Source organism: Lissotriton vulgaris, chromosome 1_1 (genome assembly GCF_964263255.1).
Source record: "Lissotriton vulgaris chromosome 1_1, aLisVul1.2, whole genome shotgun sequence".
Taxonomy (NCBI): Eukaryota; Metazoa; Chordata; class Amphibia; order Caudata; family Salamandridae; genus Lissotriton; species Lissotriton vulgaris.
Window position 1 is genome coordinate 2,126,989,614 of NC_141685.1, and position 25,303 is coordinate 2,127,014,916.

Genomic DNA, 25,303 nt, shown 5'->3' on the forward strand with positions numbered 1-25,303 from the left:
AGAGTCACCTGAGATAAGAATGTTTCATTGCTACAGAGGGGCAAGGCAGGGATTGTACTCGTACCATGGGCCCAGAGGGGCAAAGAGGGGTTGAGAACAAAGTTACAGTCATTGTTAGATTGGGCAGGGAAATGGATTTCATGCTTCAAGAAGAACATCACAGATATCAACCTAGCGATAGGTGACATTAAGAGCCCGCTAAGTAGCTTTATTGGAGAGTAGACTAACATGGTGTTTGCCTAAGCTTGCATTCCAGCAATTATGCTAACTGATACAAAGCATGACGGGCCACGTTTACTTTGTACAGGCACTGTATATGGACAGCCCTGAGAGATATATTCCCTGACCGCCCAGATGTAGGAGGGTTAATGGCAGACACCATGAAGCCAGGGGATAGCATAACAGATTTCCTAAGTAGAATGAGGGAACAATGGCGACAAGAGACAGGACACCCATGGACCGATACGGGCCCGCAAGTTACATTTTTTCTATAATATTCTTTAAAGAGTGTTACCTACCGAGATACAGAGAGGGCTGGGCAGTGTAGCTGGTTTAGATACCAAACCCTGGTGGGAGATACATGCCCAAGGTAAACTGGGTATTCCACGCTCCAGTGGGGTCGCTATTGATGTCAAACTTTTGTAAGGATACCTGGTCGACACAGCTCTCCGAATTTCTGGACGCAAGTAAAAATTTTAATTCCCACTATTTTTTGTTTGGCAGTTTTTTGGGTGAAGAGGGTAGTTATTATCCACTAGGTTACCAATGTCTCAACACCCTCCCCAGATTTTATACTCCACCATCCTTTGTCTTGACCGCATTGGGAAAAAGCTTTAAGACTTTCATGGGTGTTGTACATTTTGACCATTGTTTGTTGCCAGTTGGAGCTTTCACTCTTACCCAATTACCCACTTTAAACTCAATAACCCTGGCCTTATACAAGTTTTTATCAAACCTCTCCTTGTGTGTTGCCTGCAACTCTAACTCCTTTTCTCCTCCATTGTTGGCCTACATCAAACCCAGCCTTTGTGCCATTCATCCACCCCGGTACCAATCTAGAAGTGGGGTACCTACTCTTTAACAACTCGAAGGGAGTCATACCTGTTGACTGATGAGTTAATAGATAAGCCTCTATTCACCTCCAAATCTCCTCTTTCCAGCTCAACCCAATAGCTCTTGCCAGCTGAATGCCCTCTTTGAATGCTTTGTTAAATCGTTCTACTACCCCATTTGTTTCTGGGTGGTACAGGCACTAAGTTTGTGTGTTATCCCATTATACTGCATAAATTCTTTAATTTATCAGGAGCAAAACTAAACACCATTGTCAGTTAAAAGGGTGTTTGTTAGTCCATCTCGTAAGAAGACCCCTACCACGAAGTTTATAATTGAGGTCGGGCAGATGTCAGAGACAAATTTGATTTCTGGCCACCTTGAATACAAGTCTACTAAAACTAGAATATATGAGGAATTCCTCTCTCCAGTCAGTGGCCCAATGATATCCATTGCTGCATCCATCCAAGGGCCTTCAGGTAGGGTGTGACAATGGATAGATTGTGCAATTATTCTACCTTATGACCGGGGGAGCAGGTTATGTAGTTCCTTATCTCTCTTTCCACCAGCACGTCCATCCCAGGTCACCAAAGGTTACCCTTGCCCCCTCTTTCTGGACTGCTCTTCCCTTTGCTATTAGGTCCATTTCCACTTACCTGGACTTTCGTAAAGCCCTCAAAACTCTCCTTTTTTCTCTCACGCATTCTCATCCTAAGTATCCTTCCCTTCCCCCTCAGTGCCGTCCGTCTGCAGCGCCAAGAAACCGCATGGTGATCGGGCACTATAAAAAACCCTTAACTTCAATTTCTTCAACTTAAAATGTCGAACCTCTTCCTTTGCTTGGGTTTGGTGATCCCAGGATGGCCTTTGTGTGCTATGTCAATCAGCATTCTTCTAAGGCTTTCAGTAGGTATCAATTTTGTGCCTCTGAGGAGGCATCTATCTACTCCTGATAGTTCTTCTCTGACGTTCCAATATGGCCACAGCCACTCTTCATTATTTTCTACACCATCCCACCCCTGGATTAACAAATCTTGCACTTTACTTAGAATGGAATCTGTTTCGAACTCTTTTTTCCAATTTTCCTCCTCAACCACTGCTTTGGTGATCACACATACATTTCTTTGTGTAATTCTATATCCTCATTTTGGTTGTCACAGACGTTCTCTTCCTTTTCCGTGTCATCAACCAATCAGTACAAGCAATCTGCTGCAAAGTTATGTGTACCAGGGATATATTCTATATCAAATGTGTATTTTTGTAGATTAATGACCCATCTTTTAATTCTACTGGGTATGGCCTCTAGAGATTTTTTTTAAACACCTCCTTGAGTGGCTTTTGGTCTGTCCTTAACTTGAACACTGTCCCCCATATAAAGATCTTGAATTTTGTTTAGTGCCCAGTACACTGCCAATGCTTATTCTTTTATTACAGAATAGTTTATGTCAGATTACCTAAATGCTCTTTAGGCAAATGCAATGGTTTCCTCACCTTTTTCACTTTCTTGTAGAAGTACAGCCGCAAGCCATTTTGAACCAGCATCTGTTGTAAGTGATGATTTTCCCCCCTGCAACAAATGCTTTCAAGTCTGGTGCAGTGGTCAGGGCATTCTTAAGATCTTTAAATTCTCTCTCGCGATGCCCATCATACTCAAAGCTCACCCTATTTTTGGTGTGTTACTCTTACAACGCAACTATTACAACGTAATGCTGTTACAACGCAGCTATTACATCGCAAATACCATTACAATGCATGCCATTACAACGCATGGCATTACATAGCAGATGCTATTACAACGCATACCATTACATCGTAAGTATTGGTAAGTATTTAATTTTTTTTTAATTTTATTTAATATTTTATAATTGATTTAATTATTATTTATTATAACAAAAATATGTATTTCGTTTTTAAATATTATAAATTAAATATATTAATTTAAGTAATTTTTTAAATAAGTATGAGTATAGGAGTATATGTTTTGGGGTACTGATGTATATGTTTTGGGGTGTTTGGGTATTTTTAGGTTTTAGGGCAGGGTTTGGGTTTTGGGGTACAGGGGTGTTTTTAGGTTTTAGGGCAGGGTTTGGGTTTTGGGGTACAGGGGTGTTTTTAGGTTTTAGGGCAGGGTTTGGGTTCTGGGGTACAGGGGTGTTTTTAGGTTTTAGGGCAGGGTTTGGGTTTTGGGGTACAGGGGTGTTTTTAGGTTTTAGGGCAGGGTTTGGGTTTTGGGGTACAGGGGTGTTTTTAGGTTTTAGGGCAGGGTTTGGGTTTTGGGGTACAGGGGTGTTTTTAGGTTTCAGGGCAGGGTTTGGGTTTTGGGGTACAGGGGTGTTTTTAGGTTTTAGGGCAGGGTTTGGGTTTTGGGGTACAGGGGTGTTTTTAGGTTTTAGGGCAGGGTTTGGGTTTTGGGGTACAGGGGTGTTTTTAGGTTTTAGGGCAGGGTTTGGGTTTTGGGGTACAGGGGTGTTTTTAGGTTTCAGGGCAGGGTTTGGGTTTTGGGGTACAGGGGTGTTTTTAGGTTTTAGGGCAGGGTTTGGGTTTTGGGGTACAGGGGTGTTTTTAGGTTTTAGGGCAGGGTTTGGGTTTTGGGGTACAGGGGTATAGTAGGGTTCAGGGGTAGGTTTGTGTTTTGGGATAATTAAATAATATTTAGCATTTTTAAATTAATTAAAATATATTTAATAAATTAAATTAATTTTATTTCATTAATTACATTTTTAAATTAAATTAATTATATTAATTAAATTATTTCAATTAATTGAATTTAATTTCAATTATTTAAATATGTTAATTAAATTAATTTATTTATTTAAATTAAAATAAATTATTTCCTTTTTTATTAAAATTACATTTATTTAATAGATATTATTTTATTACATTAAATTAATGGCTATTTTTAAATGTATTTTAATTAAATTAATTAAATTAAATTAATTAAATTAATTTACTAACATTTTTTTAAAAAGGTATACTTACCTATACTTACGATGTAATGCCATGCGTTGTAATAGCATCTGCGATGTAATGCCATGCATTGTAATGACATCCGTTGTAATGGATCCCGCGTTGTAAAATCTGCGTTGTAACGGAATGCGTTGTAACACAACGCGTTGTACTGACACCAATCCCCTATTTTTCAACAATGTGCGCATATAGCACATTCGGCTGGCAAAGTTGCTAATGAATTTACTCTAAAATTCTATCATTCCTAAAAAGGATCTCAGCTTGCCTTTGGGCACCACTAATTTAATTAAGGTGGTCACCAGATCTGCTTTGGCTTGTACCCCTTCAGAAGTGAATTCATGAATATTTATTTTGGTACATTGAAGATTTGTCTTTCCTTACAGTAAGAACATACTCTTCAAATCTGTCCAAAACCTGTCTAAATGTTTCATTATGTTGTGCCTGGGAGTTCCCAAATATCAGCACATCATCCTGATAAAAGGACACCCCGGGATTCCAAACAATATGTTAGACATGACTCTCTGAAAGACCGATGCCGCCGCAACGAGAACAAATGGCATGTGTTTAAATTTGTCGAGGTGTAGGCTGATTTGGTAATAGATAGATGTAAGATCTAATGTTGGGAAGAGTTTTGCTCCAGCTACAGTTGTGACTATCTGTTATGTTTGGCAAAGAGAACTTGTCAGCAACTACCTCTTTGTTGAGGGCCCTAAAGTCAACACACAGGCGAATCTTGCCATCTGCTTTTCTCACCGCTATAATGGGTGCGAACCATTCAGTTGCTTCCACATGTTCAATTACATCCAGTTTGCACACTTTTTCTAACTCTTCTGTCACTGCGTCCTGTATGCTTAATGGTAGACAACGTACTTTAGTTGACAACAGAACTACTTTCTCTTTCAATTTTATCTTGCAACATCCTAACTTTTCTGTAAATACTTCAACATATTCTTTCTCAAAATCAGATCCCACCTCTACATTATTTTTAACATTCTGGATCAGTATTTGAGGTTCAGCATTGAGATTCAGATAAACTCCTATTGCTTTTTGTGCTGGCCATCCCAAAGTGTTATCTCCTTTACATGAAACAAACTTTGCATACTGTACATCTGCTTTCATACTCAATCTTTCCCACAAAGTATTCTATCATCTTTATTGGCTGGCTATCATACCCTCCCGGGTGTATATCCATTTTGTGTAGCTGCATCTGTTTCTTGAACAGTCTATTAAATACCTCCTCTGAGATTATTTTTAGTCTAGAGCATGAATCAAGCATGACCTCAACCTCAAGGTCTTCTATCCTAACCATATCTTTGGGGTTACTACACCCTCCATCAGTTATCAGCAATACAAGTTCTTCACACACCTCAGATACTCCTTGTTTCTCAGGTTTCTTGCTACCAGAGCTACTTCTACAGCATGCCATTAAATGTCCTTTCCTCCCACACGTTTTACAATGGCTTTCATTGCTGGGCATTCCTTACTGCTCGCCATGTGGTCAACCCTTCCACATCTGTACCATTGCCCACAACTACTTCTACCTCACTGTTCTCATCCTCAACAATTGATTCATTTTCCTTACTATTCACATAATGCTTAATTTCTTTCATACTTCTCATCATGTGCTCTACTTGTTTTGCCACAATCAACACGTCCCCCAAGAGAGGGTCATCTTTTAGCCAAAGTTTCCGCAATATCCTTTCAATTTTACAATTCTCCAAAAATCGGTCCCTGATGCGTTCTTCATTTGTTGCTTTACCACAGAAAGCCTCCCCAAGACTCCCTGCAGATGCTCCTCCCTCTGGGCTCTTGCAGAACCCCACGGAAACAAGGATGCTGGTTGTACCCGAGAAAGTAGATTTAAGGAACGTGAGCGTTCCTACTGAAGTGAGATCCTACTCCAGGTTCTTGGGCACCAAATTCTCCTCATTGTATTGTGATCAAAACAAGGTAACAATTGGGTATATCTCACACCAGCTTGTAACTGCTTGTGCCTTGAGTCAATAACTCTCACATCAGTTTGTAGCTGCTTGTGTGACTGATTCTCATGTTCAGCGCATAACCCTAGTAAGGGAGGAAGGTCAACGGGGTTGAATTCTTGTGCTCATCACGCACCCCTCGCACTCACGTTGCTGCATCAAACATGCTCCCAAAAGTTTGTAGCTGCTTATGTTATGCAGTACAATGGCAGGGAGTTCTTCATCTACAGTGTGCACCCTCATCAGAAACCTGCAGGTCTCTTCACTCTGACATCAGGAGCAGAAAGTGGCATAAGACAGTTAACTCTCTCTCAAAATGTCAACACGCTTGACAGAGGTTAAAATCACCACATCCCTCTGGCACTCAGTTTTATCCCAAATCAATTACTCAAGTGGTGAACAGGGGACATGTTGGGGTGACCTTTAAGTCGCCACAGTGACCACCGTCAGTTGCCACTTACTCGTTGTACAGGCCCACAGCCAGCCACCATCTGCAAATGTACTCACTGTGTAGCATAGTTCATTTGACCCAAAAATTGTGGTTTCAGTTGTGTTACAAGGGTACTTCACAAAATACACTTCAGTTTCTGAGAGTGGCTACACTCCGTTTTCCTCCTGCATCAAGTGCATGTTGAGGTGTATCTGGTCATATCCCATCCTAATCACCAGTGTCCAATGCAAATGGGAGGGTTACTCAATAAGCAGACCAGAAAGTGAAGAAAACAATCAGGATTATTCCATACATCTCAGCCACAGCATACCAACTGCCAATTCCGGGGCACGCAGGCTCCTCACTACATTCTAGAACTTCGTGACCGCAAGGTTCCACTGTTCTAGTCTCTTCTACAATGTTCTGGTATTTTCAACAGTGCAAGTGACACGAATGATGGACAGATCCCACATGTCTGCTTTGGTATTTTACAGTCCTACAGCTTCTTAGGGCTCTGAAATCCTGTGATCACAAAGACATGCCCTAACAAAACAAAATTCTGACAGTCACAGTGAAAAGTGAACACTGGGTTTCTCAAGGGTCTTAGTCAATGATAGCCTCTGCAGCAGTTCTGGTGGCACACAGAAAGGCCAGAAAAAACACAAACAGTCCAGTGTACTTAGGTAAGCACACACAACTAGCGTGACACCCTCAAAGAACTGACTACAAGCTTGATTCTGTGCATCCTTTGAATGCAGTTTCCCTGACCTGGAATCTTTTTAGGGCACAAGTGCAATAAACAGCTTTGACAGAGGACTGTGGTCAAAACCAGAAACTAGGAAGTCTCTGGAAACAGATGAGTGATAAATTCCATAGCTCCTTACTTATTCAGATCATGTGTAATTGGTTTTGGTTCTGTAAACTCTCTTTGAACACTCTCATAAGCACTTGCAGAGCCAAAATGTCTAGCCTTTATGTGTTAATGCATATAAAGAGCACTTGTGTATGTGTGAATGAGCATGTTTTAAATACAGAGGTATTTGGCCTTGCCCATGCTTGTTTGTTTTTGTTATTTTTGTATTTTTTTACCCAGCGTACAACATGTTTGCTTTAGATCTTTTTCGGATGATGCGTTCCAACCTCATATCGTTCTCCCTTTTAATTGCAACCCTGGATACTAGGTAGGTGCAAGCTTCCCTGCACTTTTAAAGGCAGTGAATTCATCTATTCAGTAATGTATTTGCTCATTGGTTCTCAGTCACTTTAAGGAAGTTTTAATATATTAATATATATTAATATTTCATTGTAAAGATATGATAGGGCCTAGGTGATAAGCATTCAAGTGCACAGTGACTCTGTTTATATTAAACATGTATAAACATGCTTTCTGAGCAAGCATTGAGAAAGCTAATAGGTTTTGACTTTGAGACCAAATGGTTTTGATATATTTTTGGTGATGCTGATCATCATTGGTAAAAAGCAACACAAAAATTATTAGTGACTGAAAGTGCTTCTGTTGAAGGCAAACAGCAATTTGCTATCTGTCCTTCCAAAAAAAAGATATTTAGAAAATGAACTCTGGGCATGGAGTGGCAGTGGAGGAGTGTGTGGGGGAAGCAATAGGGAGTGGCAGAGGTAATGAGGGAGGAAGAAGTAACACAAAGTGTCCTTATTGCTTTCTCACATTTAACTGAAGTTAGAGAAAAGAGGAAGTGAAAAGAGGTATTGAACATACATTATGTTCTTGTTCTCATATCCTGTAACAGAATAAAAAAAAATGTTGCCTTTCAAGCACTACTTACATTTTCTGAAGTCTTTGGCAACCAGCTATGCTAGGAACCTCCTCTATTTGGTTGTAAGATATATCCCTAGAAAACAGAAAATATCTAATAAGTATCAATACACAATTTTACAACAAATTGTTAAAGTTCCACATGTGTCTCCTATCCTCATTCAGTACCAAGAACCATAAGAAAAAAAAGCATTCCTTATGCCAAGTGGTCTGCTTTGGGAAGCTGAAGTGATAACTACATTTTTTATTCCAAACTTATACCACAAAAAAAGGAAAAAGAAATGTGCCACTGCCTTTGGGGGTCAACCGTTATAGTGAAAACAAGTTCTCTTTACTTTGGCTTGTAACACTAAGAAACACCAACAATGGGCATTCTAGAATTTTGCTTTGATATCTGGTTAGCTCTTGAGATCCATTGTGACTTTAGTCTTCAGAAGACCCCTTTAACATGATCGAGAAAAAGGACAGGGGAACCCAACTCACTAAGGGACCTGGGTGGGTAAATTATTGTCAGAAACAGTGGTTCCTGTGGAATAATAAAATCAATATAGATAATAAGGTGCACAATCGCAATGGAAGGGTTAAAATGATGTCAGAGGGTGAAGAAACCACATACACCTATGGTTTTAGTTTGATACAATCATATATTATATTTTACAATCAAAATTCTATACTATATACTTTTTTTTTAAAATATTTTGTTTGACATCATGAGGAAAACAGAAGACAGTTTATAATTACATACGAAAATAAATCATTACATTGCTAGAATAAGCAAGATTATAAACTAAATAATTAAACAACACAGACAACAAATAAAAATAAAAATAATAAGCTTTTAAATTAATGATCCCCAGATACTTTCCACTTTCAGCTTAAATAGGACTCCCCTTGTTTGAGCCAAGGCATGTTCCATACCATATATTTCCTTAACCAGGCTCCACCATTCCAAGACTGTCGGTAGGCTTTGTTGGATCCAGACTATTATACGTCTGGCACAGGTGATTAAGATGTTCATTAAATCACCCTGTATCCCGATCCCGGTAGACATACCTACCAACACATCTAAAGATGTTAATGTGATTGTGCGTGCAAACTTCTGAGAGAGAACTTTATTAACTCCCTCCCAAAATTCAGTTAACTGTGGGCATGTAAAGAACATATGGTTCAGATCCGCTGCTCTTTGGTCACATTTTGGATACTTAGTGCGATCACTACTACTGTTGTTAGATGCCGATTTCGATATTCTTTCTGGCGTATAGTAAAGCCGGCATATAGTTTTAAATTGTTGTAGCTTAAGACTTAAAAAGTGCACAGAACGGCTTATGCTGTTTAGGGCTAAAGCTATTGTTTTTGCCAACACATCAATTTCAAGTTTCCTACTCCACTTCTCTGCTAGCTTCGAACAATCATCAGTTCTAAAACCAATAAGAATGTTATATCCAATACTAATCAATGACTTGTCCGTTTCCATATATATAAAGTTCCATAAGTCAGAGTCAGAAATAATTGTAAGACATAGCTTGCGTACAAAGTAGTCCAGAATCTGGTAATATTTAAACTGAGCCCCCTCAGTAAGGCTATGACATTCCTTCAGTTTTTCAAATGTAATGAAACCATTATGATCGTACAAGTCGCCTAACGTTTTTATGCCCAGACCGGATAGGTGTATATCGGCTCGGTCATTAAATATTTCAGGAAAGCCAGGATTGCCCCACAAGGGAGTTCTGTGATGTTATAGAGAAGTTTTGCATTTAATAAGAAGAGCACACCAAATACTAATTGTGTCCCTCGCCGTCTTGAATTTTACTCGCTTAAAATAATTTGGGTCATTAAGTCTATAAAAGAACATCTTGGCATCCTCCCCCAACATGAATGTATGATAAAAAAAACTATTAATGGGATTCACCAAACTGCGAAAGCGGCTCAAAAAAGCTGACCAAAAGTATAATTTAACATCTGGGAAATCAAGACCACCCTGATTGAATGGAAGTTTTAATAAAGTAATAGCTCGGCGAGCTTTTTTATATCCCCAGATAAAACTACTGAGTATCCCGTCTAGCCGATTAAAATAAAGAGCATCTACCCGTAAAGATTTGGAGCGAAATAAATAAAGGTATTTGGGCAAATCTTCATTTTGACCAGGTTTATTTGACCGATGATACTTAAGGTTAATTTGTGCCTTTTTTTAAGTGAGGTAGTAGTTTCTTTTATTAGTGACTCGTAATTTAAAGCACATATTGCGTTTATATTAGCCGATATTTTAACCCCCAAATAGGTGGCAGCGTCACATACTCCCTGTATAGGAGTGGGAGACTTGTGATTCATGATAATTTGGGTCTTGTTAGTATTAAGCCTATAACCGGAAACCGTTCCAAATTTTTTTGCTTCTAATATAATACCCTTCTTGCTTCAGACACCTCTGTAGAGTATATTGCAATGTCGTCCGCATGAGAAGGTATTTTGAGAGATTTTGAGCCAAATATAAAAGGGGATATCTGAGACTGATTCTGCAGGGCAGATATGAATGGTTCCATTATTAGAGCGAACAACAAAGGTGAAAGGGGACACCCTTGTCTCGTGCCTCGTTGTATTGAAAAGATAGAGGAGCACTTCCCTAAATAACTAACTCGGATTATCGTACAAGGACTGAATCCAATTAAAAAATTGGCATTTAATACGCAATGTAGCCCAGAGAAAGTCCCACCCCACTCGGTCGAATGCTTTCTCTGCATCTAATAATATCATACTGAGCAGGGTTGACTCGACCTGGGCCACATCGAACGCCGTGATGGCCATGTTAATGTGAGCTGTAGTAACCCTCTTTGGGATAAGCCCATGTTGCTGGGATGATACCAATCCCGGCATTATTGGTGCCAGCCGGGTTGATAAAGTTTTAGCAAATATTTTGGCGTCAATATTTATAAGTGAAATGGGTCTATAAGATCCACATTTATCGGCTGGTTTATTTTTATTTGTGTGGAATTCCAGGATTTAGGAGCTTTTTTCCCTATCCCGATGGCGTGAATAACCTTGGAAAATAATAAAATCAGTTCTCCTATGCATGTTTTATATAATTCCAGGGGTATCGCATCTTCCCGTCGCTTTACCAGATGGTAAAGAGTTAATAGCTATTCTAATTTTTGCTGTGGTAATATCGGCCATAAGTAAAGCAGATTGTTCGTCCTCCATGTTTTTTATTTTGTTTAGAGAAATATATCTTTGAATCTCTTCTTTAGCAACCTAATTTTCAGTTGTGTAAAGATCTTGATAATACTTAGCGAATTGTTGCAGAATCAATTTAGAAGGATTATAAATTTGATTATTAGCCCCTATGATTTCTTTAATAGTCGTTTGGGCCCTGTCCTCGGCAACCTTATATGCCAATATTTTGCCTATCTTTTCACCACTTTCGTACTGTGTCAATTGGAATTTTATAAGTTTAGCAATACTTTTTTCCCTAAGAGTATTTTTAAGTGCAGATTTTAGTTCTATTAAATTATAACCCAATTCTTCTATGTTGACAGACCCAGTGAGTAATGCCTCGGCTAGTTGATTCTCAATTGAAATGATATCAGCAATAGTTTTCTCGTCTTGGCATTACGTTCCTTATTTTGTCTCCAAATAAACTGTTGTGCAAATCCCCGTATGCTGGCTTTGCACGCATCCCAGATTATTAATGATGAGGTTGAATCCATGTTTATACTAATAAATTCTTTTAGATGATCTTCTAGTTGTCTTAGGAAATCTGGGTCTAGGAGTAAGTATCTGGGGAATGAAAATGACCTAGGGCCTTGTCTCTCTGCTGCTACATTAAAAGACAGAAGGATAGGATTATGATCCGAGGTAACTCTCGGGCAGATCACCATAACCCTCGATTCGAGAATCTTGTCCGATACCCAGGCCACATCTATTTGCGAGCATAGTTTGTGTGCGGCAGAATAGTAAGTGTAGCTGGCTGTATTTGGATGTAAATACCGCCACGCATCTTTTATGGCATGGATACGAGCAAAATCTAGGATAGCGGCATGTGTCTTCCGCATTCTCTGAAACGACCCCCGTCTGGTGTTATCGATATTATAAGTCATAATACAATTAAAATCCCCCATTACTATATGCTCCCCTTCCCAGCTTAGCAACTCCATATTAACGTAGCTGTGCGCTATATAAGCTTAAATACATTTACATTTACATTTACTTGATCTACAATTTTTGGTTCATCTGTATTTGAGGCGTAGATGCCACAAAATGTGTATTTACAGCCTTCCAGTGTCAGCTGAGCTATGGCCCATCTACCCGCTTTATCAGTGGAAGTTTTGTTAATTTCTGCTCTGAATTGCCTTCGTTTTAAAATAGCTACCCCACGTTTCGAGATGTTTAAATCAGTGCACACTAGAATATCGTAGCCCAATTGTTTAAGTAAATTTCGATCTTTATATGCGATATGAGTATCAGATATTACTACTATCTGTGGATTATACATTTTTAGTTCTTCAAACACTAGTCTTCTTTTATTCCTGCTATTCAAGCCCGCCACGTTCCATGCCAAACATCTCAATTGATACATCTTATATAAATTAAGTTCCATCTTTAATAGATATTGTGACTTTTCATGTACAGTTCATTATTATCAGACCAGTTGGTCCCATTTACATATTAGACATGGATTGTCTACTTTTGTTCACAGTACACATCATTGGCATTATCGTGAACTATCTGGTTAGAAACCTTTAATACATATATGAAAAGTACTACTGTGGTAAATAGCGTCAGGTTTTTCACTTAGGTTTCTCTTCATTGCAGACGGTTCACAAAGTACACCTACTTTCTTGACTACAGTTATGATTACGTTTATTGCATTCAGATACAACACCAGCACCCATGGGCATATAAAACAATCATATTTAAATTTTTTTAATTTACAGTGGCCCCTGAGGAAGGTACCACCTGGGTACCGAAATGCATCGGGCACGCAACAAAGATGTGTTATCTTCTAATGTTGATAGAGATGATTGAAAAATATTATGATAATAGATTTTGTGAATAAGCAGTGTTTACAAAGTACATTGGTATTAATTCAAAACATGTGATTTAAAACATGAATTTTTTGATGTGATCATGAAAATTAAATGAATGTGAAGCAATTGGGAAAAAAAAATTCATTGAGTTTGAATAATGTTAAAGGTGTGAGATAGCACCACGTGAACAGTGCGTGACTGGACTAACTTTTAGGTTAGTCTTAACTACAGTTCATTCATGGAGTGACAACCCTTATCAGTCACTGTACCAGTTGATTAGAATAGGTTGAGTTTAGAATTCAATTTGGAGTGCTCCTCGCGCACATCCCTATTATCATTTAACTAACTGTCAACCCAGTGGGGAAGCACCCAGCGAACAAAATGCAGTTTGATCAAATAACAGGGATCACGGACAATAGAGCCACAACAATGGCATACACATCTGATCAAGCGGATGAAATGTATTCATTAATTCAGGGGGTACGAACAAATGATGCCCATGGAGGCTCAATCAGCCAACAACTTAAGCAATTAGAATACCTGACTCGACGTCAATTGAACCAGAAAACGCACGCATCAACTCTTGTGCAATACCACAAAGCAAAAAGGATTCCTAGAGGCTTGAGACTAGCTATTAAACCAATGCTGTTCCGTTTCAACTTGAATGCGAAATTCATGGATAAATGGTATAGTATTTTAAATAAATGTTCACTGGACCTCATCCTCCTAATAATAGAAGAACTGTCCAAAACTATTCGGGAACTAGAAGAAGAGATCAATACTTTGAAAACAGAATTGGAAACTAGGATGGAAACCAATATGTGGCAAATCAATCTTGAAGGTTTAAACCAGAAACTGGAGAAATACAGTAAAGAACTGCAGGAGGGTAAATTACGAAAATATAAACGCGATACAATTGACTACAAACTAAATGAGGTGTATACGTGGGTGGACATTTAAACACGGAAAAGATTTGACCCTAAAAAGACCACAAAAACCGAGCATTCGTCTGAGGAAAGTCTGGTCACGGACAAAGAAACCTCAATTAGCAGGGGACCAGTACATTTGATCGCACAAGCAGCGACAGCAACTACCGGATCAGCAGGAGCAGAACCAACCAGCAGTAGTGTTGCTTTTTTATCCCATGTACAGAACAAAGGGCTACAACCAACACAACAGCCAGGAGTATCAGGCGAAACCGCCCGACAAGGAGAGGAAACGGCAGGCAAATCATTGCGAAGCGGAAGGACAGTGGTCTAATAATAAACATTTCAGCTATAGAGTTGTTACACCATCAACTTAAAGTCCTAAACAAAGGATTGACGTTTGTACCAACCACAAAAGCTAATGAAATTGAGACGGAGGCAGCTCTTTATCGATTTATGAGAACTTTGCGATTACGTCATTTCTTCACCAATGTTGTTGATTCAAATCCTCACAAGAATAAGGAGGCCGATTTAAACCCAAAAGCACATACCAACCACCAGTGTCGCACAAAATGATTGATACATTAGAAATTATGGTGAAAAAGGATATAGAGGCATTGGATTTCAAGAAAGGAAAACAAAACCTAACCAAATCTGAGCTACATACTTTACAAAATCTAGCAAAACCCGAGGAACTTACAATGCATCCCGTGGACAAAGGGGGACACTCATTACTACAGAAATAAAGTAGATGAACATGTCTTGGATGTAAACCCATACCTTCCACTAGAGTTGGAACCTACTCAACAAATACAACAGATGCTCAGTAAACTATTACAAGAAGCAACTAATCAAGGATGGATCGATGACAACACTCGAGCATATCTTACTACAATACATCCCAGATGTCCAAAGCTGTATATGATCCCGAAAGTTCACAAAAATCCGATTGATTCCCCATTCAGACCAATCGTCTCGGGGTGTGGGTCAGTATTTGACCCCCTCGGACGATATTTGGATTACTTTTTGCAACAATTTGTACAAGGTTGGACCTCGTACATTAAGGACACGACGGATTTTCTTAATAAACTTTCAGACTTGACTCAAGATTTTCATGAAAATTGGATTTTGTGCACCATTGACGTGGTAGCACTATATACCTCTATCCCCCACACAGCTGGCATAGAATCTGTGGAATGGGCATTATTACAGATGGATGATCTACAGACAGACAAGATCCTGATACTGCAACTACTTAAGTTTTGTTTACAAAATAGCTATTTTGAGTGGAACAACCAACATTATGCTCAACTAACGGGGACATCCATGGGCTTTTCGGGGGCACCCGCATATGCAAATATTTTCATGGCCCAATTTGAGGCGGAGAACTTGATGATCACCGATTGTTGGACTAAAATCAGGATGTATTGTCATTTCATCGATGATATATTTCTGATCTGGAAGGCATCCGAAGAAGAGTTGGAACAAATGATAAAGGATCTCAACACAGTGAATCCAAGAATAAAATGTACACACAAAATTGACAACCGAGTAATGGATTTTTTGGATGTGAGGATTATCAAAACTGAAATGGGCTTCCAAACTGAACTGTTCTCAAAACCCACGGATCGGAACAATGCATCGGCTTGCACAAGTTTTCACCCGAGAAACTTAATCTGAAATTTACCCTTTTCACAACTAATACGCATAAAGCGAATTTTTTTCTGAACCACAAACTTGTCTGAGGAAAATTGAGGAACATCTGCTTAAATACAGAGACAGAGGATATCCACAAGAGGTATTGAAACAAAGCAAGGACAGAGTCTTGAACACCAACAGACAGGATTTATTACAAACCAAAGTCAGGACTACTAGCAATAAGATGGTTTTCGTGTCCAAGTATACAACTCAGTCCAAGGCAATTAAGAGAATAATTAACCAGAGATGTGAACTACTATCCACTGAACCTGATTTCAAAGGCTTATTTCAGGAGAAACCCATACACGCATACACAAGAGGCAAGAACTTGAAGGAACTATTGAAACGGCCCAACATTGGTAGCAATGAGACTACACACAAAGGCACAGTCCGATGTCAGAACTGCATCCATTGCAATAATGTTATCACTGGCGACACATTTAATCATCCAACAACAGGTAAACCAGTAAAACTTAGACACACGAGCGACTGTAACACCCAGAATGTGGTCTACAACATCAAATGTCCGTGTGGCATGATGTACGTGGGCAAAACGGAAAGTAAGGTGAAAATCAGATTCACAGAACATAAGAGTAAAATCAGGAACCAGTCGTTGGCATCACCAATAGCAGTACATTGGAAGGATTTGAAACACTCAATTTCCCAGTTACGTTTCATTATAATAGAGAAAGTCATGCCTAAGCAAGGAGTTGATAATAGACAGAAATTACTCCAACGAGAGTTATATTGGATTAAAATGTTGAAAACAATGTCTCCCACAGGGCTCAATGATAGATATGATTTATCATGTTATCTTTAATCAGGTTCAATAGGATGAATTACAGATAGTAAATGTGATCCAGTCATGTTTTAATAACGTAGTGATTTACTATAACATCAATTTTGAAATTATCCATAGCAACTTGTTTTTTTATGTACCGCAGTATATAATGTGCATAACATGTAGTTTAACTGTAAGGTATTACACAACAACCTATGGTATGATAAAAGCATGTATACAACAGACATTACAACATAAGGGAGGCCACTATATAGCATCACATGTCTATATGTTGCCAACAGGCACTTCATATACTCATTAACTAGACCACGGTCATTTTCCACAGGTCGCTCCCGTCATTTTATTCGAATTCAGTCGTGGTCGATTGATCATGCTGACATCTAACCGGCATTTACCATCACGAAATATTAATAAGAGCATTTATGTTACGCGTGAGTTTTTTAAAAAAATTATCACGCAGCGGAGTACATAATTTCGATACAGACGGGAAAGGATCATTAATCAGATTTAATGAAAAGTTGCTGTGATATAGATTCAGTAGAGTTAGCTTAGAGCTATCATTAGCTCAGTTATATTACATCATGGCGTCCGCGGTGTTGTTTGTGAATCTGCGCGTCTCGGGATTAGTCTGTGGTTTGTGTCTTGCATGGCGATGACGTATAACCGCCGTCTAAAGGGAAGGCGGAAGATGGTTGACCTCAAAGGATTTTGACGATAGTTTCAGAACGTGAATACTGCATATTAAGGTACGGAACAGACCGCTAGGAGCGTATCACGTTAAAATACATTTATAGTATTGAACCAAGAAACTTATATTGGTTTCTCGCATTTTTTTGTAGATTTGGGAACAGAGCATACAACAGGTATGTGTTTCTATCATTGATCAGGCAGAGTAACGTTTATTGAGCACAACTCCAGTAGTTGACATGGTTTTCATAGTTTTTTATCGTTTTTCACCGTCCTCCAGGTCGAGAGTAAATTATCAACATACACAGGTATGACATTTGGTATCTTGAGTTAGATATCGTGACTTTTCATGTACAGTTCGTTATTATCAGACCAGTTGGTCCCATTTACATATTAGACATTGATTGTCTACTTTTGTTCACAGTACACATCATTGGCATTATTGTGAACTATCTGGTAAGAAACCATTAATACATATATGAAAAGTGCTACTGTTCATCACAGCGTGAGTGGTAAATAGCGTCAGGTTTTTCACTTAGGTTTCTCTTCATTGCAGATGGTTCACAAAGTACACCTACAGGTATTATTATGTATATTGCATTCAGATACAACACCAGCACCCATGGGCATATAAAACAATCATATTTTCATTTTATTTTAGAGTGGCCCCCGAGGAAGGTACCACCTGGGTACCGAAATGCATCGGGCACGCAACAAAGATGCGTTATCTTCTAATGTTGATAGAGATGATTGAAAAATATTATGATAATTGATTTTGTGAATAAGCAGTGTATACAAAGTACATTGGTATTGATTCAAAACATGTGATTTAAAACATGAATTTTTTGATGTGATCACGAAAATTAAATGAATGTGAAGCAATTGGAAAAAAAGATTTACATTGAGTTTGAATAATGTTAAAGGTGTGAGATAGCACCACGTGAACAGTGCGTGACTGGACTGACTTTTAGGTTAGTCTTAACTACAACACAAACATCTCAATTGATACGTCTTATATAAATTAAGTTCCGTCTTTAATAAATTCAAACAAATAAACCTTGCTAAACATTAGCTCTAAACTGATTGACCTCATGATACATTTTTACCCTGATAATTTGTCCCCCTCCCCAGAACCCAAACCTCTACCCTCATTTAGTCCACCCCCCACCCAGCCAAATTCTATACTATATACACTGAAAAAGAAAAATGTGCGTAGTGTCCCCAGTAAGAAACAAGAACTTAAAATATTGGTGACATAATTGTGACAGTATTTTACAAGGATTCCAAGATATAAAAAAAAATCAACCAATCAGCCACTCAATACATAATATACAGCAACTATATACAATAATACGCGCTGTTAATGGTTCGCTTTCTTTTGTTGTCGACACATTTTTCTTTTTCATTGTATATAGAATTTTGTTTGTAAAATATTAAATATGATTGTATCAAACTAAAACCATAGGTGTATGTGGTTTCTTTGCCCTCAGACATAATTTTAACCCTTCAATTGCCTTTAACATGGTGGACATATGCTTTCAATAAAAAATGTAAATAAAAAAAAGCCACTGCATATACTTTTAATAAACCAGTATGAGTGCTTCCTAGTAGACAGGTTTACTTAAAAAAGGAGTGGAAACTCGTTCTAGTTTTGTCATAGCAGTGGAAATATGATTCTGTTTGGTGCAAAAAAGGTACTTTTATCCATGAGTTATTGTAACACAAACATGAAGATGGCATGATGACTACATTTCTGGCATATATGGGACATCCCTAATACATGGGCATACAAGGTACAATTTGCCCATGTCTGACAGTTATATGAAAAGGATTTTTGATACTACGGGACCAAGCTTGAAACTGAAAGCTGGTGTTTCAGGACTTACTCCTATAGAGGTTATTTCAGTACTCATGTGGAAATATTCATCTATATTGATAAAGCCTTTTATGTCATTATACCAAAACCCGTCCGCCCGTCCCAGTCCATACTATGTGCCTTCTCACAGACACCGCTTGAAAAGTCATGCTTCGATTTCCATTACTAAATCCTCCCTCCTTCCACTAACACTCCCTCTTAACCTTAAATGCTTTTTTCTGTGTGTCTCGCGTAGACATTGCAAGAAAGCACAGCAATATGAGGTACTGTGATTTATCCTGTTTAAAAAGTACTTTACTTTTTGCACATACCTGTCGAAGCACATTAAAGTGCAGCTTTGTTCTAGCCCCTTTATGATAGGGGAAGATCCTATTTGGGTTTGGTTAGCTTCTCCAGTCCTCAAGTCCACATGCAGGGCTGGGACGCAAAGCCTATCATGCTGGGCGACCATCCTTTCCTGCAACATTACCCAAAGCTATGGGGGAAATGAAGCTGGGGTTGGGCCCGTAGCACGCCCTTGGCCACAGCTTGCAGAGTAGCAGAGGTGGTTTTTCTACAGAGACCAAACCTTGTGAGATGAAATTTGGTCTCTATAGATACCCATGACAATCAAAAGTGTTTGCTGTTTCAAATTGGCAGCTCTGGAAGGCCAAAAGGCTGCAGAAAAGACACACCATGTGGACAGAGAGGAGCAAGGGGACTCTGACATGGTGACTATCTCCAAATTAAACCTCAAATCTCCTATTGAGGAGGGAGTATCATCTGGTTTGGGTAAGGCTGCTGCTTCTGCAAAAAAGAAAAAAAAAGAAAACAGGCTTTGGACTCTAATAATGTAGAGCAAGATACTGATCCAAAAGGAAAGTATATTTAGGGAGTCAATTTAAACATGTCATTACCCACGTTCAGGAGGTTTGGAGGTTCAACCCTGCACCAACCCCTGAGGAAGGCCTTTTTGTGAAATATGTAGGGCCTGATTTATGAAAAGTGACGCATCGCTGCGTGAAAACTGCGATGCGTCACTTTTCACTGCGCCCTCCTTGCGACACCAATGATGCGTCATATTTACAGTATGACGCATCATTGCGCAAGGAGTTACAGATACGTCAGTATTGCTGGAGTGTGTCACAAAAGAGACGCAACTTCAGCAATGTATCCTTTCACATGGGGCAAGCCCGATGTGAAAGGGCCTGCGTCAGTCTTATGCATGCTGTGAGGCAAGCGTAAGAAATTGACGCATTTGTGTCCTAGAAGTGGCGCAGTAAAATCTCATAGATTTCACTGCGTCACTTCTACGACCCTTTCTTGCGTCAATACGCCCCCCTTGCATACATTATACCTGGCACAGGTATAATGTGGCGCAGGGGTTTACAAAGTGACGCATCTACCTAGATGCGTCACTTAGTACATATGGCGCAACAAGGCACATTTTTTACGCCACTGGTGCGTCACAAAAAGTGACGCACCGTGGTGTAAAAGTGACCCACAACCTCATAAATGAAGCCCCGAAGAGCGCAGTCCAGAGAAGAGGCCATTTCATGATCTGAGGCAAATGGTGCTTAAAGAATAGAGAGATGTGGACAAATCTTTGATTCCATTATTCGTGAATAATAGTTGTTATTTGGAAAAATTTGAAACGGACTTCCTGCAATTTCCTAAAGTCAATTCTATGCTCTTTAGCATGGCATGCTCGTCTTCGTGGGCTTCAGAGTAAGTGTTACTTGTTGATCCTAGTGCTAAAAAGGTGGAGAGTGCATTAAAAAGAGTAAATGCAGCTGCAAAACTTTAAAACTAGTGGCAATGCCGTTTATGCATCACAGACCATGTCAAAAGATTTCCAATTCCTTTGTGATTGTTTGCAAGCAAAAGAAGGCCCCACAACAAGAAAGTTATTGGCCAAGTTCTTATCTGATACAACCTTGGAGCAATTGTGGGCTGCATCAACAGCAGCAGTGCATTGATTGCACCAGGGAGATCATTATGGCTAAAGCTGTTGAATCTAGTGCCTGCACAGAGATGCTGATCCAAAAGCTTCCTTTCTCTGGTCAAAAATTATTTGAAGAAGAACTCAATGAGTTAGTGAAAGTGAATGGGGAAGAGAAAAAAATGCTACAACCATTGAAACCTTTCTTGCAAATAAGTTTTCTTTCACTAAAAAGTGGCGGAAACTGTACAAAATACATGTTCCTTTTGGGGCCGGCACCGCGGTCAAGGGGCTGCGTGTGGAAATAAAACCCAACCACAAGTGACACAGAACCAAACACAAAAATCCTGATAATATGGAGGAATTGGTCGAAGCATGACTTCTCCATTTCTACGAAATTTGGAAAAGTCAAATAACCAATAACTAGGTTCTGTCAATCATAAAACATTCAAAGATACACTAATGCCAAAAGATATGGTGAAGAAAGAATCACTTCTAAAGGGATTGGCTTTTATCAAAACAGACAATAGCAGAAGTGCCGGTGCCAGAAAGAGGTCTTTATTCTACCCTTTTTCTGGTGCCAAAACTAGACAGATCATTCTGACCAATGATGGCCCTGAAGGGACTAAATTGTTTTGCACCCAAAACTAAGTTTCGAATACAGAATATCCAGGGGATGATAACAAGGGTATCAGAGGGAGATCTATTGATGGCTATAGCTCTCCATGCCGCTTCTTTTCACTTTACAATTCACGCATGCGCCTTTTACCATTTTGCCACACTACTTTTTGAATTAAGGACGCCTCCAAGAGTATTTACAAAGGAAATGGCTCTTCTACATTTCAAAGGTACGCAAGTCTTTCCTTATTTAGACAATTAGTTAATTGTCTCTTCATTTCTTTCTAAGGCACAACTCGATGTGGAGAGGGTGGTAACTTGCCTCAAAGAAATGGGATTTCTACTCAACCTCAAGAAATCTCACCTGGAGCCATCACTGGAGAGACTTTTCATTGTAGTTCTTTTCACACCCTAAAAGCATGAGTATTTGTACTGAAATCGAGGATCTAGACATTACAGACTGTCTGCTCTGCTTTCCATTTGTGAAACATTGGCAAAACCTTGTTTGAAAGTCGAGGGATTGATTGCAGCCACCGTGGCTGAAGTTCCACAGGCTTGGAGAAGGCTCTGATCAATCACCTGTTATCTCATTGGTTGCCGCCTTCTCAGATGTACGAGAAGAAGATTCCAATAACTCAATCCCTAGCCCTGGATCTAGCCAAAATGTAGATGACCTGGGTTTTGAGATGATGTCTTGCAACCTTGTATGAAGTACAGAGAGTGGCCGACCATATGGTGCAGTGATTTTAATCTCTCCCTCGGATCCCCACTTGACGGTGATTTTAATCTCACCCTCAAGTGAATGGCAGACCAGCGGACAGACTCAAAGGTGGGTCTCACCCTCCATCATGCAGCCATATTGACCAGTTGATGCATGGCGGGGACTGTACGCTATGCAAGCTGAATACACTTTCCACTCTTCAGTTCACGATTCTTTCTCTAGACTGGATATTTGCTTACTTTCAAATGTTTTAATACAACAGTTCATACTCCCCCGAGCACTATCTGACCACTCTCCTGTATAGCTCATCCACAGTCAACCTAATCCTCCTGCCCAGTTTCATTATTGATGTTGGAAAGGGACTGAATCACTGGATCAAGTTTTCAGTAGCCAAATCAGGGACGCCATCATGGAGTATTTCCATCTCAATGGACTCTCTGTTCCTAGCGTGGCCACATTCTGGAAGGCTTTTAAAGCTTATATCTGCTATCTCTAAAAGCTCTGGGGTGCTGAATCCAATACACAGTCACTTGGAAATGCTGAAAACACAACACAAGCGCCTAGAAACAGTTTTGCTGGCGGAAATGTTGAGCCATTAAGGGCAGCTGCAGCAAATGCTGCATGAATTCAAGGGCAAGGCGGAATGCAAAGTGCTATTCATAGGCGGAGGTGCCAAGGGTAATGGCTACTGGCATGGCAGGACACTGGCATGGACTGCAAAACATGATGGGGGTGTGGAGGGATCACCAGCCTTAACTTAGAGAAGGGGAGCATCACATCAGGTCGTGCTCGTCTGGCCACATGAAGAAACAAGGGAACTTCTGAATTCCCCAATCACAGTAGAAGATGTCAAGACCACTATTGTGAATCTTTCTGGTGGCATGGCTCCAGGTGGTGATGGCCTGCGTATTGAGTTTTATAAAGCATATTTAGACATACTGAACCAACATTGCTCGATATTTATACTGACGCAGTTAAATCTGAGAATCTCCCACAATCCACAAAGGAAGCAATGTTTATGGTGCTGCTTAAACCCAACAGGGACCTCAATCAGTGTTCCTCATATTGCCCATTATCACTGCTCAAGGCAGATACCAAAATCTTCACTAAAATCCTCTCACGGAGGTCACCACCATTAATGCAATTCTGAGCACTGCCTGATCATTTGGACTTTATCCCTCAATGTTCCACCCAGTTTAATCTTCACACTTTAATGGCCATACTGCATCAGGTAGACAGTCAACTTCCATCTGCTGCTGTTCTGGATGCCAAGAAAAAATTTGATTTGCTTGACTGGTTGTTCATGAAAGAGGTGCTGCATATGCTGGGTCTAGGGAATTACTTCTTGTCGCTTATCAATCTTCTATACACAATTTCCAACAGTGAGGGTCCATGTCAATGCCTTATACTGTCAATCAATCAATCAAGAAATTTGTATAGCACGCCACTCACCCGGAGGGTCTCAAGGCGCTTGGGGGAGGGGGGTCCGCTACTGCTCGAACAGCCAGGTCTTGAGTTGCTTCCTGAAGGAGAGGTGGTCTTGGGTAAGACGGAGGTGGATGGGGAGGGAGTTCCAAGTCTTGGCTTCCAGGTAGGAGAAGGATCTTCCTCCCATGGTGGCTCTTCGAATGCGTGGAACGGCGGCGAGGGCGTGGCTGGTCGATCGTAGCTGGCGGGTGGGAGTGTAGAAGGTCAGGCGGTTGTTGAGGTACCTGGGGCCCAGGTCGTGGAGGGCCTTGTGTGAGTGGGTGAGGAGTCGGAACGTGATTCTCTTGCTGATGGGGAGTCAGTGCAGGTCTCTTAGGTGTCCGGAGATGTGGCTGTGTCGGGGGATGTCCAGGATGAGTCGAGCGGAGGCGTTCTGGATGCGTTGGAGTCTCTTCTGCAGTTTGGCTGTGTTTCCGGTGTAGAGGGTGTTTCCGTAGTCCAGTCGGCTGGTGACGAGTGCCTGGGTGACCGTCTTCCTGGTTTCAGTGGGGATCCATCGGAAGATCTTTCGGAGCATGCGTAGGATGTTGAAGCATGATGATGAGACAGTGTTGACTTGTCTGGTCATCGAGAGGGAGGAGTCCAGGATGAAGCCCAGGTTGCGTGCGTGGTCCATTGGTTTGGGTGCGCTGCCCAGGGCAGGGGGCCACCAGGAGTCATCCCAGGCAGAGGGTGAAGATCCAAGGATGAGGAGTTTCAGGCGGCTGTTCATCATCCACTCGGCTACATCTTTCATCCCTTCGTGTAGGTTGGTTCTGGTGGTGGCTGGGTCGTTGGTGAGGGAGAGGATCAGCTGGGTGTCGTCGGCGTAGGAGATGATGTTGAGGTTGTGTTGGCGTGCGATGGCTGCGAGGGGGCTCATGTAGACGTTGAAGAGGGTGGGGCTGAGTTATGATCCTTGTGGTACTCCACAGATGACTTCGGTGGCCTCGGATCTGAACGGGGGGAGGCGGACTCTCTGGGTTCTTCCGGTGAGGAACGAGATGATCTACTCCAGTGCCTTCCCTTGGATTCCGATGTTGCTGAGGCGCTGGACTAGGGTGCGGTGGCAGACCGTATCGAACGCTGAGGAGAGGTCCAGGAGGATGAGGGCCGCTGTTTCCCCGTTGTCGAGTAGGGCTCGGATGTCGTCAGTGGCTACGATGAGGGGGGTCTCGGTGCTGTGGTTGGCTCGGATGCCGGACTGCGAGTGGTCGAGGGATCCGTTCATCTCGAGGAAGGCGGCAAGCTGTCTGTTGACGGTCTTCTCGATGACTTTTGCAGGAAACGGGAGGAGCGAGATGGGGTGGTAGTTCTTGAGGTCGGTGGGGTATGCTGATGGTTTCTTCAG

At 40.5% G+C, this 25,303-nt stretch overlaps 1 protein-coding gene across 2 annotated transcripts in view; it reads right to left on the reverse strand.

Annotated features, from left to right (window-relative positions):
- The window catches only part of LGR5 (leucine rich repeat containing G protein-coupled receptor 5), a 743,377-nt gene that overhangs the window by 141,737 nt on the left and 576,337 nt on the right, over positions 1-25,303 (reverse strand). For both annotated transcript variants that reach the window (XM_086921836.1, XM_086921845.1), the window contains one exon: positions 8,229-8,294. In XM_086921836.1, coding sequence (XP_086777962.1) covers positions 8,229-8,294 — 66 coding nt within the window. The remainder of the gene's footprint in view (positions 1-8,228; positions 8,295-25,303) is intronic.